Source organism: Elephantulus edwardii, unplaced genomic scaffold (assembly GCF_000299155.1).
Source record: "Elephantulus edwardii isolate Elephantulus edwardi_28Jun2011 unplaced genomic scaffold, EleEdw1.0 scaffold00206, whole genome shotgun sequence".
In the NCBI taxonomy this organism is placed as follows: domain Eukaryota; kingdom Metazoa; phylum Chordata; class Mammalia; order Macroscelidea; family Macroscelididae; genus Elephantulus; species Elephantulus edwardii.
Window position 1 is genome coordinate 432,531 of NW_006399956.1, and position 14,470 is coordinate 447,000.

The 14,470-nt window shown below is 36.0% G+C and overlaps 1 protein-coding gene across 3 annotated transcripts in view; it reads right to left on the reverse strand.

Annotated features, from left to right (window-relative positions):
* Window positions 1-13,561, reverse strand: part of ABCC9 (ATP-binding cassette, sub-family C (CFTR/MRP), member 9) — a 227,669-nt gene extending 214,108 nt beyond the window's left edge. For 2 of the 3 annotated variants that reach the window (XM_006897200.1, XM_006897201.1), the window contains exons 1-2: window positions 13,407-13,548; window positions 4,601-4,742 (exon numbers count right to left, since the gene is read on the reverse strand). In XM_006897200.1, coding sequence (XP_006897262.1) covers window positions 4,601-4,742; window positions 13,407-13,548 — 284 coding nt within the window. Of the gene's footprint in view, window positions 1-4,600; window positions 4,743-13,406 lie in introns of all 3 variants that reach the window. The other variant, XM_006897199.1, reaches the window with a different exon arrangement.
* Window positions 13,562-14,470: the final 909 nt, after the last annotated feature.

Sequence of the window (14,470 nt, forward strand, 5' to 3'; positions counted from 1 at the left end):
AGGTTGAGATACAATCCATATTAAAAGTTGTAGTATTTGATCTTGGGCAGCAAATGTTTTAACATCTCTTCACTTTCAGCAAGGAAGATTGTGTCATCTGCATAATGCAGATTTTTGATAAGTCTTCCTCCAATCCTGATGTCACATTCTTCTTTATATAGTCTAGCTTCTCTAATGATTTTTCTCAGCATATAGATTTAATAAGTACAGAGAAGGGATTTAATCCTGATGCACAACTTGCCTGATATTAAACTATACAGTGTTTCATTGGTCGTTCAGATGACAGCTTCTTCATCTAGATATAAATTTTTCATGAACACAATTAAGTGTTTTGGGATTCCCATCCTTCTCAATGTTAGCCATAATACCTTTGAATAGTTTATAAAACAGACATCCTTCTGGTATTACTTGCTTTCAGCTAAGATCCATCTTATATCAGCAATGATATCCCTGGTGCTGTGGCCTTTCCTGAATCCAGCTTGAATTTCTTACACTTCCCTGTTAATGTTCTGTTCTAGACAATTTTTAATCTTGTCAGTAAGATTTTACTTGTGTAGGATATTGTTTTATAATTTCCACATTATATTTGATCACATTTTTTTTGAGAATGGGAACAAATATGGAACTTTTCCAGTCAGTTGACCAGGTGGTTGTACTCCAAATTTCTCGGCATAGACTAGTGAGTTCATCCAGGGCTTCATCTGTTTGTTGAACTATATCATTTGGATTTTATCAACTCCTAGGTCTTGTCTGAATGACTTCAGTGCAGACTGAATTTCTTCTTTATCATTGTTTCTTGATTATATATTACTTCTTGAAATGTTTCAGCATCAACTAATTTTTTTGTACAATGATTCTGCATGTTTTTCATCTTCTGTGATGCTTCCTGCATCATTCAATATTTTGCTCATAGAATATTTCAATATTGCAACTCAAAGCTTAAATTTGGTTTTCAGTTCTTTCACTTTAAGAAATTCTGAGCTTGTTATTCCCTTTTGATTTTCTAACTCCAGTTCTTTGCATAGTCTGTCAGGATACTTTGCTTTGTCTTCTTGAGGAGGCTTTTGACATCTTCTGTTTCATTGTATTACTTCAGCATTTCTTGCCTTTATTTTGGTCTCTCTACACTATAGTGCAATTTTCAGACTCTCTTCTGAAATATTCACTCTGGCCTTCTTTATCTTCCTCTGTTTTTGTAATAACCTTTTGTTTTCTTCCTAGATGATAGCCTTGATGTTATCCCACAACTCATCTAGTCTTCAATTATTAGTGTTCAATGCATCAACTCTATTTTTGAGGTGGATTTTAAATTTGGGTGGGTTAGACTCAAGGTTATATTTTTACTTTTATAGACTTTTTTTCATTTCCTTCAACTTTAATATAAAATAAACACATATTTTATATTTTCTTTTAACTTGCACATAAGTAATTGATGATCTGCTCCACGGTCACCTCGCTGGCCTTACTTGAGCTACTGATAATAAGTTCCTCTGACATTAAGAACACATTGTTGTTCCATCAGGTTAGAATTGGTCCATAGATGACCCTGCAACAGGTTTTCAGGGTCAGTAAATCACACAGGAGGAAAACAAATTAGTATGACAAAAAAGAATAAGTAGTAGTAGTAATTAATCAGATATTAAAACTGTATAAAATGACTATGGTAACATATTGATAGTCTGTAGGGAGTTATTCTGCCATCCCAAAGGCCAAGCCTGTCTGAAGGTTCAAATGGACCAGCTTCTCTGAGAAAGAAAGATAGGCAATCTGCTTGCATGAGATTTACAGCTTTGGGAACTCAAAGGAGGGTCAGGTTTTCTGATGCTGTAAATTTTTAGAGGAGGAGACGTTCTCCCATAGACATGGGAGGCATGAACTGTCAACCTTGGGGTTTCCAGGAAAACATACTATATAATCATAGCTCCTTAATTATGTGTCATATAGAAGTAGTATATACCACAAAAGTACTAGAAAGCATCAAAATTTGGAAGTAAAATCTGCCAATTCAAATACTTATAAATATTTTATTTGGTTAGCAGCATTTCTTTTCTATTTTGGATTTGTATTCCTTTAGATCAAACCGGTGCATATTCTACCACTTGCTTTTCATTTATACTAGGTTTCTCCATACACTTAAAAAGAGCTGCACCACAAATCCTAAAATGGGTTCTCTTTGGTGGTTCAAACCCACCAGCAGCTCTTTGGGAGAAAGATGGGCATTCTCCTTTTGTGCATCTTATAGCTTCTGAAAACCCACTAGAAGGTCAACTATGAGTCAGTTCTGTTCCATGACAATGACTAAGTAGATTTTAAATTTGTAACAGAAACAGACAAAAATATATATGAGAACTGGATATAAGAAAGGTATCATTTTGTTTCACTGAATCAAACTAAGGTAGTTCTGGTCGTGTAGTCCACAGTGGCACTGCTTACCCAAAGGCCAGCCTTCTCTAGTGGTTTAAATCCACTAGCATTTCCTATGCAGAAAGATGGCTAATCTCCTCCCTTATAAGCTCAGAAAACAAATAGAGGGTCAGCTGTGAGCTGGTTCCAAGTCAGCAACAAGGAAAGAGAGAGAAATTAACTAGGCAAAGAATGATAACTACTTAATAAATTATCCTGACTTCATTAGTTGTTCTTATAAACTAAACTTACTCCTTATTCCACATAAAAACAAAATAAATTCTATATGAATTACACATGTAAATATGAAAAATAAAAGTATAAAAACATTACAAGAATATTTAAGAAGTTAATGGGATACAAGTGCCCATTCTAAATAAAGTAGGCACAGAAATCATTTTTTCCCCAAAATGAAATATCTTTATAGACCAAAAAAGGTTGTATCCATAAATAAATGTAACAAACAACTTCAAACTGAGAAACAAACAAAAACCACAAACACACAGCACAAAAAGAGAAAAGAAGGCCTCTGTTCAAAGTCTCTGACTGAATCTATCAATCATGAGGCTGGAAATAAATGTCATCTACACAAATATGATGATATATTTTAGAGAAATGTTAGACTGATCCAGCCTCATGTTACACAAAAATAGTAAAACACAGAGCTTATACATTAAGGGGGAGGATCATTAAGAGGGGAAAAGAGTGAAGTTGGCAATGCCACTACAGTAAAGACTTGTGCCAAAGAGGTTTAAACAGTCATTAATAAGATAATAATAACAAATTACCCTCATAAATTCATGAAGTAATGCATGGCTTTCTTTTTATCATAATATGAAGAGAGCATATATGAAAATAAGTATCATGAAGATATTACAACATAATTGGCTCCGTGACAAAATTTTCTAAATCTCAGGCTTTTTAAATTGCAATAGAAAAATATAAACAGATGGCAAGGAAGTTTTTCTTGGATAAGATAAAATTATTTGGGGACTTCATTTTAAGAATTTCTCATATCAACTTTTCAATAAAATATGCACTATTTAACATATTTTTAAATCAATAAATAAAATCCTTTTTATATTACTTGAGTTTATTTTATGTTAACTGTGATTTTTCAAACCCCTAGATTATATTCAGGGTTATAAATAGAATTCATTACATTCCAACTGGCTAATACAATTTTCTCTATCAAAGGACAAACAAGTTTCCTAAAAAATATGGATTGTACGATGAATTTTAGTTTTAAAATAAGTTCAGACTCTGCCTTAATTTTTAGCTTCTTTAATTCCTACCTCATCTACCTCTCTGGTTCCTAAGAAAAGAAGCCAAAATATTTTAACTAATTGTTAAGTTTGTGTAGAGATGTATAGGTAGCTCTAACAGTTTAGTGGTAAGGAACTGCACTGTCAATGGAAAGATATGTGCTTCAAATCCACCAGTTGCTATATGGGAAAAAGATGTCAATCTTCCACTATGCAATTTACATGAAAGTACATGTTGTTGTTGTTGTGTGCCAATGAGTTAGAATCAACTCAGCTGACCTGCCAGCAGGTTTTCAGAGCCAGTAATTGCACAGTAGAAGATTGTTCAACCTTCTCCCATGGAGCAGCTGGTGGATTCAAACCACATGGTTACAGGACTGCAATAGATTCTTACCACTAGGCTACCAGAACTCACAGACACTTTTTCTGTACATATATATAATATAGATAGGTAGGTAGGTAGGTAGGTAGATAGAAAGACAGACAGATAGATGACCTTCAACAACTTGACACTGTGACTGTAACAATCACCTCAAGTATATCAGAGATACTGAGAAAAGCACAGGATAGGAGAGGATGCACATTCATTGAACAGAGAGAGCTATGAGTCAACTTGGCAGCACACAACAACAATGTAGATAGATGGATGAGACAAATTGCAGACTGTTTAAAAGGAGAGAGGGGGAAAGTTCTACAATCACAGAACAGGGAGCAAAGAAGTAAATAAGAAAAAATACAGAGATCTGAAACCATGGGAACAGAGACATTTTAACATAACACAGAAATACAGCCAAAAGCCAGTCACATGGTAGATAATGGGTGACAGCTATCATTGCTCAGTTATGTCCAACAAGCTAAGCTTCCCTTGCTATGCTCTCATCCATCTCACTAGTAGTTTAGTAAAATCTTATTTACTAAAACAAGTCACTTACGAATCTGAGACAATGCCTTCAGCTATTTCACAAACATGCACAAACAGGAGAGCAAATGTAAGAATCCATCGCAGGTTGTGTCCTGGAAAGTGGAGCCATGTATTATGATGAATCTGTACTTTTGAGCTCTGACTTCCCCAACCTGAAAAAGGAGCAAAGAGAGAGAGAGAACAGTCAGTTATAATCGTAAAAACAACTTACGTTGTGATAAGTGCTTTAGGATTTCTAAAACTATAGTGTTTTCTAGGAATGCAATGAAAGTTCCGATTGGGTTTTTTTTTTACTTTATTACATTTTTAAATAACTATTTCAGTTAATTTTTTACAATATCGCCTACATTAACCAATACATTAACATTTATTGTACTTATTGGTAGTAACATTATCCCCAGGTGACAGCATGGTTACCTCACATTATTAAGAAGCTTTTACTGATAAGTCTTTGCTTCATCCAAAATGGAAAACAAGACAATGCTAATAGAAAAAGCAAATTAGTATCTAAAACCTTTCTAAACAGAGGATCCAAACATAGTACATGAAACAGAAAGATTGACTCAGTGATAAAATACAGAATTCGTCTCAATCATATGCACATTGTAAGATCCAAATGCTTAGTTATGACTATGCCAGCCCTATTTATCAAGCAGTACTGCACTGGTATCTCTCTCAAAAAAAAAAGCTTAGGCCCTTCATCCAGTATTGGTCTTTTTCCAGGGATTAACATTCCTGACATTTCCAAAAGATAATGTTTCACCATCTTTGTCTCTAAGGAGCAAAATAGTTGCACTTCTTCCTAGATTATGTGAACACTAACAAAATTGTTTTTAAAAATATTTATATGTTGAATTACATTATTAGTGAATGAGCAGAAGCTTTATGTCTACACTTCATATCTACTACAAGGTCTTCACAAAGAAAAGTATGATAACACAATTACAAAATGGCCAAAATACATGGAAAGATTTTTTTTTCACAGAGTAAAATACTCAGATAGTCAACAGAAACATAAAGAAATGCTCTAAATCACTAACAATAAGAGAGATGCAAATCAAAACCATGATGCGATGCCATCTCACCCCAGTGACAATGACAACGTTTAAAAGGATGGCAAGTAATAAATGTTGGAGAGGATATGGAGAGATTAGAATTCTCATACACTGTTGTGGGGACTGTAAAATGGTACAACCACTCTGGGCAGAAGGTTGGCATTTCCTACAGAAGCTGAACAAAGAAATTTCATGTAACCCAGTTATTCACTGCTAGAAATTTATCCTAAGGAAATTAGAATTGAGACACAAATAGAGATTGGTACACTAATGGTCATAACAACATTATTTACAATCATAAGAACATGGAAATAGCCCAAATGTCCATCAACAAAGAAATGGATTAAGAAATTGTGGTATATTCATCTGATGGCATAAAATGCAGCTACTTAGAATCACTGATTTAGAAAAATACTATGTAACATAGGAGAGACTGGAGAGTATTACACTGAGTGGACTAACTCAGTCTCATAAAGACTGAACAAGACCATTATTATGAAAATAGAAGGACATCTAGTAAGATGTGCACAAAAGTCCAAGAGGGGAGGGAGAAGGAGCCTAGAGGCTGAAGGTAGGGAGGGGGAAAGTCGTGAGGTTACTGGTGAGCAGAGGGAGATGGTGACAGAATTAGGAAAGATACATTGGGAGCCTGAAAAGATAGGGTAAAGGCAAGTGTAAATCAATGATGATTAAATGTGAATGAAGGAATGTCTGAAACACAACATAAATGAATTTTATATGCAAACCAATATAAAATGTTTTAAAATTATATATTCAGTATTATTAGTAAATGAGCAGAAGCTTTGCCTTTATTTTTTCCCCCTTCTTTTCTTTTAATTATTACTTTATTCTCAAAATAAGTTTTGGTTATAGGTTCACAAATACTAATTAGCACAATATATAGCTAAAATACCATAAATTAAGCAACTATAAAGATATGAACACATGCAGATGAAACCATGTAATTTAAAGTGTCTTTGTAGCTGAGTATTAATGACAGCTCTGATCAGAGTATATTCAATTCACAATCTTGCTGGTCAAGTCAGTTCCAACTCCAAGCAATTCTCCATCAGATTTCTGAGGTTGTAAAGCACCATGGAAGGAAACTGCCCTTCTTTCTCCCAAGAAGCTGCTGACAGATTGGGTCTGCTGGTGGATTCGAACCACTGAAAATGTGCAGCCTTTATGTTAGTAATGAAACTCAGACTATGCAGACTATGTCATCAGAGCCTTGTAGATGGACTGTTATGTGTAAGATGATTTACAAACAAATAAAATCACTCAATATTTTTGTTGTTATAACTAACTATAGAGATATTTTTATGAAAATAATAAATTTCTGCTGAAACACTGTGTGATATTTCTAGGCAGTCACTTCTGTGTCACCCCTTCTGCCAACAGTGCCAGCAGGACAGTCCACACGCCCTATCCTCTTTCTCTTGTTGCCACTGTTTTCACCCTGACCTCATCACAGCAGAAAAGAGAGGACTGCATTTTAGTAAAATGTTTGTTTCTTTCGGAAGCCATTGTTAAATATGAATTCTTATGGGTTATGCAAAAACGAATTTGGCATCATTTGGTTCTTCTCTTCTTTAATTTTTTCTTTCCTAAAATTTTTCCTTAGAAAGCCCCTCTACTTGGAGAATAAATTCATATTTGAGCTGAAACTTGTGAATAGACAAATGAGATGCATTCTTTGAGGGGAAAATGTGTTTACATCATTATAAAAACTCACTGCTATCAAGTTGAAATGAACTCATAGCTGGTCCTCCAACAGATTTTCAAAAGGCTCGCTATGAGTAACCTGTGACTCAATGGCACTTAACACCACCACCAACAACAACAGCATAGAAAGAGAGAGCATTTGGCCTAGCAGACAGAAAGCCATGCGCCCAAGCCAAAGGTGGGTGACTCCACTCTGCGGCCTTCAGGCCTGCCTTTGTTTTTGGTGGAACATTCTTCTAGGTCTTGTAACCCTAGTATGTCCACTTGATGTACAGAGGTAACTCGTACTTGCTATGAAGCTGAACATTGTGATACTGATGAGTCAAATGTGAGAATGGTCACCCATGGTGGACAGTGTTCGGGGGAGCTCCCCAATTACAACAAGTTTGGAAGCAGGAGTGGCATCCACTTCCATAATAGCTTGCCTCTGGTAACCCTATGAACCTGGAAAAAGGACAAAAGTTATACAGGAGGTGTCCCGGACTTTCATTCACAGGGACACTATGAGTCGCCTGTGTCTGGACGTCACATAACAACAACATAAAACAAGAGAAGAGATTGTCCTTCTTTCTCCTGTGGAGCAGCAGGTGGATTCTTATCAACAGAGAGATTCCATTTTCAGGTTAGCAGTGCATCACCCTGTAGAGTAGGCCACTTCTTGTTTTTTAGGTACTGTTGAGTCCACTATGACTCAGAGTGACCTTTGAACAACAGACCTGGATCTTGTCCTATCCAGTGTCATCTTGTCATACCCTCATCATCTCTGACACACGAGCCCATTGCTGAAGTCACTGCGTCAATCCACCTCATTGGAGGTCCTCCCTTCTTTAACTGACCCTCCACATTTCCATGCACGATATCCCTTTCCAAGGGTCAGTCTCTCCTAGCAACATATGCAGAGTATGACAGATGAAGCTTAATTATCTTTGCTTCCAAAGAGCTGTCTGGCTGCACTTTTTCCCAGGCTTATCTGTTTGTTTCTCAGTCCATGGGATATTCAGTAACCTTCTCCAAGACCTCAGCTCAAAGGCAACTATTCCTCTTCTTTCATCCTATTCATTGTACAGTTCTCAAAAGCATGTTGTCCAGAAAAAAGCAGGAGTAGTGATATTAATCTCTGATAAAATAAATGGCAATGTAAAAGCCATCACAAAGGACAAGGAAGGTCACTACATAATGCTTAAAGGGTCAATAGAACAAGAGGACCTAACAATAATAAATATCTATGCACCAAATGAAAGACCTGCAAAATACATAAAACAAACATTAACAAAACTGTAAAATCAAATAGATAACACTACTATAATACTTGGAGACTTCAATACACCCCTCTCAAGAAAAGATAGAACTACCAGAAAGAAGCTCACCAAAGATACTGAAGAATTAAACCGCACAATAAACCAATTTGACCTCATAGATATTTGCAGTCTAATGCACCCCCCAAAAAGCACAGTATACCTTCTTCTCCAATGTGTGTGAAATGTTCTCCAAAATAGATCACATTCCAGGTCATAAGACAAGAATCAATTAATTAAAAAACATACAAATAATATAGAGCATTTTTTCAGACCATAATGCTACAAAATTAGAAATTAATAAGAAGAGAAAAGAGAAAATACCACACATTTGGAAGCTGAACATGACTGGGTACTAGAAGGAATTAAAAGTTTCTTGAAACAAATGACAATGAAAACACCACTTACCAAAACCTCTGGGGAACAGCCAAAGCAGTAATCAGAGGCCAATTTACAGCAATAAGAAAACACATCAAAAGACAGGGGGAAAATGAGCATTGACTCTTTAAACCAATATCTCCAGCAAATTGAAAAAGAACAGCAATAACACCGAACACCCTCTAAAAAACTGAAATTATAAAAATTAAAGCAGAAATAAATGAAACAGAAAACTGAAAAACAATTGAAAGTATCAACAAAACTAGGAGTTGGTTTTTTGAAAAGGTCAATAAAATAAACAAGCCACTAACAAAACTCACAAAAGAAGGAAAAGACACAAATGATCTGAATAAGAAATGAATCAGGCAACATCACAACAGAACCAACTAAAATAAAAAAGCTAACAATAGAGTATTATAAAAAAAACTATACTCAAACAAATATGAAAACCTAGAGGAAATACTTAGAAATACTTAACTAACTTGGCAGTCTATGGTATGTTCAAGACTCTTCAGTACCACAACTTGAAGGCATCAATTCTTCTGTCATCCTTAATTACTGTCCACTCTCTGATGCATAGCAAATAATTGCAAAGACCATGGTCTGGATTAGTCATACCTTAGTCTCTAGACTGCATCTCTAATACTTTTCAGCACTCTAGAGAGGTCCCAGACAGCACATTTTCCCAGTGGAATTCATCTTTCGATTTCCTGACTGCTGGTGTTAGGAGTGTTGATTGTGGAGGCAAGTAAGCTGTGATTGTTATCAACCTCAATCTCTTCTCCATCTATCATGGTGTTGCCAAGTGGTCTATTGATGAGAATCTTTATCTTCTTGATGTTGAGCTTCACTTCATATTGAAGACTACAGGCCTTGACTTTTTGCACTCAGGTCTTCTTCAGTTTCAGCAAGCAAAGTTGTGTCATCTGCATGACGTAGGTTATTGATGAGTTTTCCTCCAATCCTGATGCCAGTTTCCTCTTCATAAAGCCCTGCTTCCTGAATTATCTGTTCTGCATACAGATTGAAAAGGTATGGAGATAGGATGCATCTCTGATGCACACCTTTCCTGATTTTGAACCATGCAGTGTTTTTCTACTCTGTTCTGGGGACTGCTTCCTGGTCTAATTAAAGGTTTCGCATAAGCACAATCAAGTGTTCTGGGATCCCATTTTCCTCAAGGTTAGCCACAATTTGCTGTGATCCACATAGCCAAATGCCTTTGCATAGTCCATGAAACACATACACACATTCCTCTGGTACTCTTTGCTTTCTGCCAAGATCCATCTGAGATTGGCAATAATATCTCTAGTTCCACCACCTCTTCTAAACCCAGCTTGTATTTCTGGTAGTTCCAGTCATTTCTGAATAATCTTCAACAGAATTTTGCTGGTGTGTGATATTAGTGATTTGTTTGTTAACTCCCACTCTCTGTCAGGTCACCTTTTTTGGAATGAGAATAAATATGGATCTTTTCCAGTCAGCTGGCCAAGTAGTAGTCCTCCAGATTTCTTGGCACAACTTGGTGAGCACATCCAGAGCAGCATCTGTTGAAATACATCAATTGGTATTTCATGAATTCCTGGGGCTTTATTTTTTGCCAAGCCCTTCAGAACAGCCTGAACTTCCTTCTTCATCACTATTAACTTCCTCAGAATAGAAAGTAATTAAATGACCATTGCCTGAATCAGGTATGCTTTAGTTTTCAAACTGTTCTTCAGTATTTTGGAGAGGTCCCTGACAGCAGACTTGTCCAAAGAAGTATGTCTCCTCATCTCCTGACTAAGGGTGTTGATTGTGCATCCAAGTATGAGTAAATCATTGATAGTTTCAATCCTTTCTCATGTATCATAATGTTGCCTATTGGCTCAGTGGTAAAGGCTTTTGTTTTCTTGATGATGAGATGTAATCCACATTGGAACCTGTAGCCTTTGAGATTCTGTAGCAAGGGTTTCTGGTCTTCCTGACTTTCAGCAAGAAAGGTTGTATCCTCCACATAATGCAGGTTACAATGAGTCTTCCTCCAATCCTTATGCCATATTTTTCTTCATAGAGTTCAGTTTTGTGAATTTTTTAGCTCAGCATACAGATTCTATAGATATGGAGAATGGATATATCCCTGATGCACACTCTTCCTGATTTTAAACCATGTAGTGTTCCCTTGATCTAGGTATAGATTCACATGAGCACAAATAACTGTTCTGGGATTCCTACTGTTATTAATGTTAGCCATTTTTTTGTTGTTATACACATAGTCATATATGCTTTTGTATAGTCAGTAAAACACAGACAGACATTATTCTGATATTCTCTTCTTTCAGCCAGGATCCATTTGACATCAGCAATGATATCTGATGCTGCTGCCTCTTCTAAACCCAGCATGAACTTTGTACAATTCTCCTTCGATGTATTGTTCCAGCCATTTTTGGATGATCTTCAGCAATATTTTCCTTGCATGTGATAGAAATGATAATGTTTTATAAGTTCCACATTCTACTGGATCACCTTTCTTAGGAATGGGAACAAATATGGATCTCTTCCAGACAGTCCAATAAGTGGCTGTCCTCCAAATTTCCTGTCTTAAAGTGGTGAGCATGTCCATGGTTGCATCTGTTAGCTGAAACATATCAATTGCTATCTCATCTATTCCTAGGGTCTTATTTTTTGCCAGTATCTTTAGTGCCCCCCTCACTTAAGACACAGTTGTCTTTAAATGCACTTCAATAAAGGAATATTAGTTAATAATATCATGTACAAGTTGCATTTATAATGTGAACTCCTGTAGACAAACATCATGTCTTTTTCACACCATTATTTTCCATGCATTTGATATTTCTTTGATATTTAAAGTATTGACAGGCACTCAGAAATTCAATTGCCAATGTTGGAAGTGAACAAACTGCATTATTTCCCAAGATTTTCCTTTGACAATACCATTCCAATTCCTCTGTATTCAAATACCTAGTTAGAACTTTTTGTGAATAAAATAGTTAAAAAAATTAATTTCACAGTCTTTGGAAACAAGATGTTAACTGGATGTCAAATATTTAAATTATTAATTCTGAATTATAGTAAAAATTAGCACATTCTATTTTTCATCAAAAAATATTTTCATGTCCTTTAACTAGTATCAAGCCATAGTCTTTGCAATTACTTACTATGCATCAGAGATCTGGGCAATGACTAGGAATGATAGGAGAATTGGTGCCTTTGAGCCATGGTGTTGGAAAAGAGTATTGAATATAACATAAACTGCTAGGCGAACAAACAGGCTTGTCCTAGAGAAAGTCAAACCAGGCTTCTCCTTGGAGGCAAGGAATCTGAAGCTTCATCTGACCTACTTTGGACATATTGCCAAGGAGGGATCATGGAGAGGGATGTCATGCTTGGAAGGAACAGAAGAGGAAGACCTTTGATGAGATGGATTGATTCAGTGATGGGGTAATGGAGGTAGGTTTGTCAGAGACAATAAGATTGGCACCGGATAGAGCAAGATTTAGGCTGTTGTACATGGGGTTGAGTTACAGGCAACATTTAGGGTAACAACACATCTCTCTACCATGAAGTCTGGTAAACTACACTGCCAGAGATCTTTTTTTAGGCATATACAAATTGTCAAATAATCAGGAAAACTCTACAAATAACTCCTTTGAAAAGTCTTCTCACATAAACTCTTTTTGCTTGAAATACATCCCCATACCTTCTACTTTAATTTGTACACTTCGGATTAAATCCCATAAGATACCACTCTTCTAAATCTTCCTCACTAGCCCAAAGAAGAGTTTGCTTCTCCAGTAGGATAACCCAGGATAATTTATTCCTGTATTTGTAGAGGGATGGAAGGAGTGGCATCCACTTCCTAAACAACATGCCTCTGGAAAATCTATGAACTTTGATAAATGACGATAGTTATAGAAAGGCTTCAGGTCTTTTGTTCATAGGGTCGCTATGAGTTGCGTTCAACTTGATGGCAATTAACAGCAACAATGTGGTAGAGTAATTTCTCTCAGCTGGTAGATCTGTTTCTCTGGGCTATTTCATGAAGTTGTGTCTTCTAGCTTTACCATTTTCTATTCCCTTCACCTACCACAAGGCAAGTGCTCAATGAAAGACTTAGATGTAGCTCATATAATTATCTCTCTGTCTCTTTTTGTAAAAAAAAGACTGCTGCTACCAAAGGACATTTTTATACAAGCATATGACTCTATTGAACCTATAGAGTGTCATAGGTTAAAAATATAAATAACTAGAAAACACAAAATTCTTGGTTATTATTGTCTGACAAACTTTTTATTGGGATAATTAAGACAATAGTATACCAAATCTCAGCTATTAATAAAACAACAAATACTAGATTACTTACCAATAAACAATATTGGGAAAGTGATAAACAGCAGGAAGACATGAGGAACCAGGTTGAGTGCATCCACAAAGCATGGGTTTTGTAACACACCATCATATATATTATATGAAGAAATGTTGTTACCACAAAATGAAAGGCTCATTTCTTCTTATATGACTTGTTCTAAAAGAAAAAGAAGAATCTGTTCTTGTTAAATTATTTTTTAAAATTACAACATATAGTTCAAATTATGAAAACAAAACAGAGCCAACACACTGCTTACAAGTTAATTCTGCTACCATTCTTACTATCCTTTCCCAAATTATTCCCCCACCTTTTTCTTAAACTCACTATACCTTAAAACTACCCATTCAACTCAACCTGCTATTGTTAATTTGATCCTACATTTATGGTTCTGTAAAAGGGCCAATGCTCAAAACATACATACTTCATGAAATGAGTTATTTACAGCACTGAACAATAGGGGTTTGAGTCCTAAGAAAACTATAAGGAATGTTGTTGTGTATCAAGTTGGAACAACTGAGAACTGACTCTCCAGTGGATTTTCAGAGGCAGTTTAATTACACAGGAGGAAACTATCTTTCTCCTGTAGGGCTGCTGGTGGTTTCAAACCATGGGCCTTTGGGATGGCAGCTCATCTGCTTACCATTAGACCAAGGGGAATAGCTATAGTTTAACGTTAATTCAACTCAACTTCTTTATATTCATCTGAAAGTTGGGTAATGAGTAAATAAGACTGAAGAAAAATGAATGCCTATGAATTGTGACACTGCCAGAGAGTACTGAATATCTCACTGACTGAGACAGAACAAACGAATCTGTGTTGGAGGAAGCTCAACCAGGGTGGTCTTTAGAAGAGGGAACAATAAAACTTTGTCTCACATAGTTAAGGCATGTTGTCAGTAGAAATCAGTCTTTGGAAAAAGACATCATTCTAGAAAAAAAAGTCTGCAAAAGAGGGGAAGACCCTTAATAAGATGGATTAGCACAGTGACCACAATAATGGCTTTAAGCATACAGAGATTATGGTACTGGTGCAGGACAGGACAAGGCTTTTATCTATT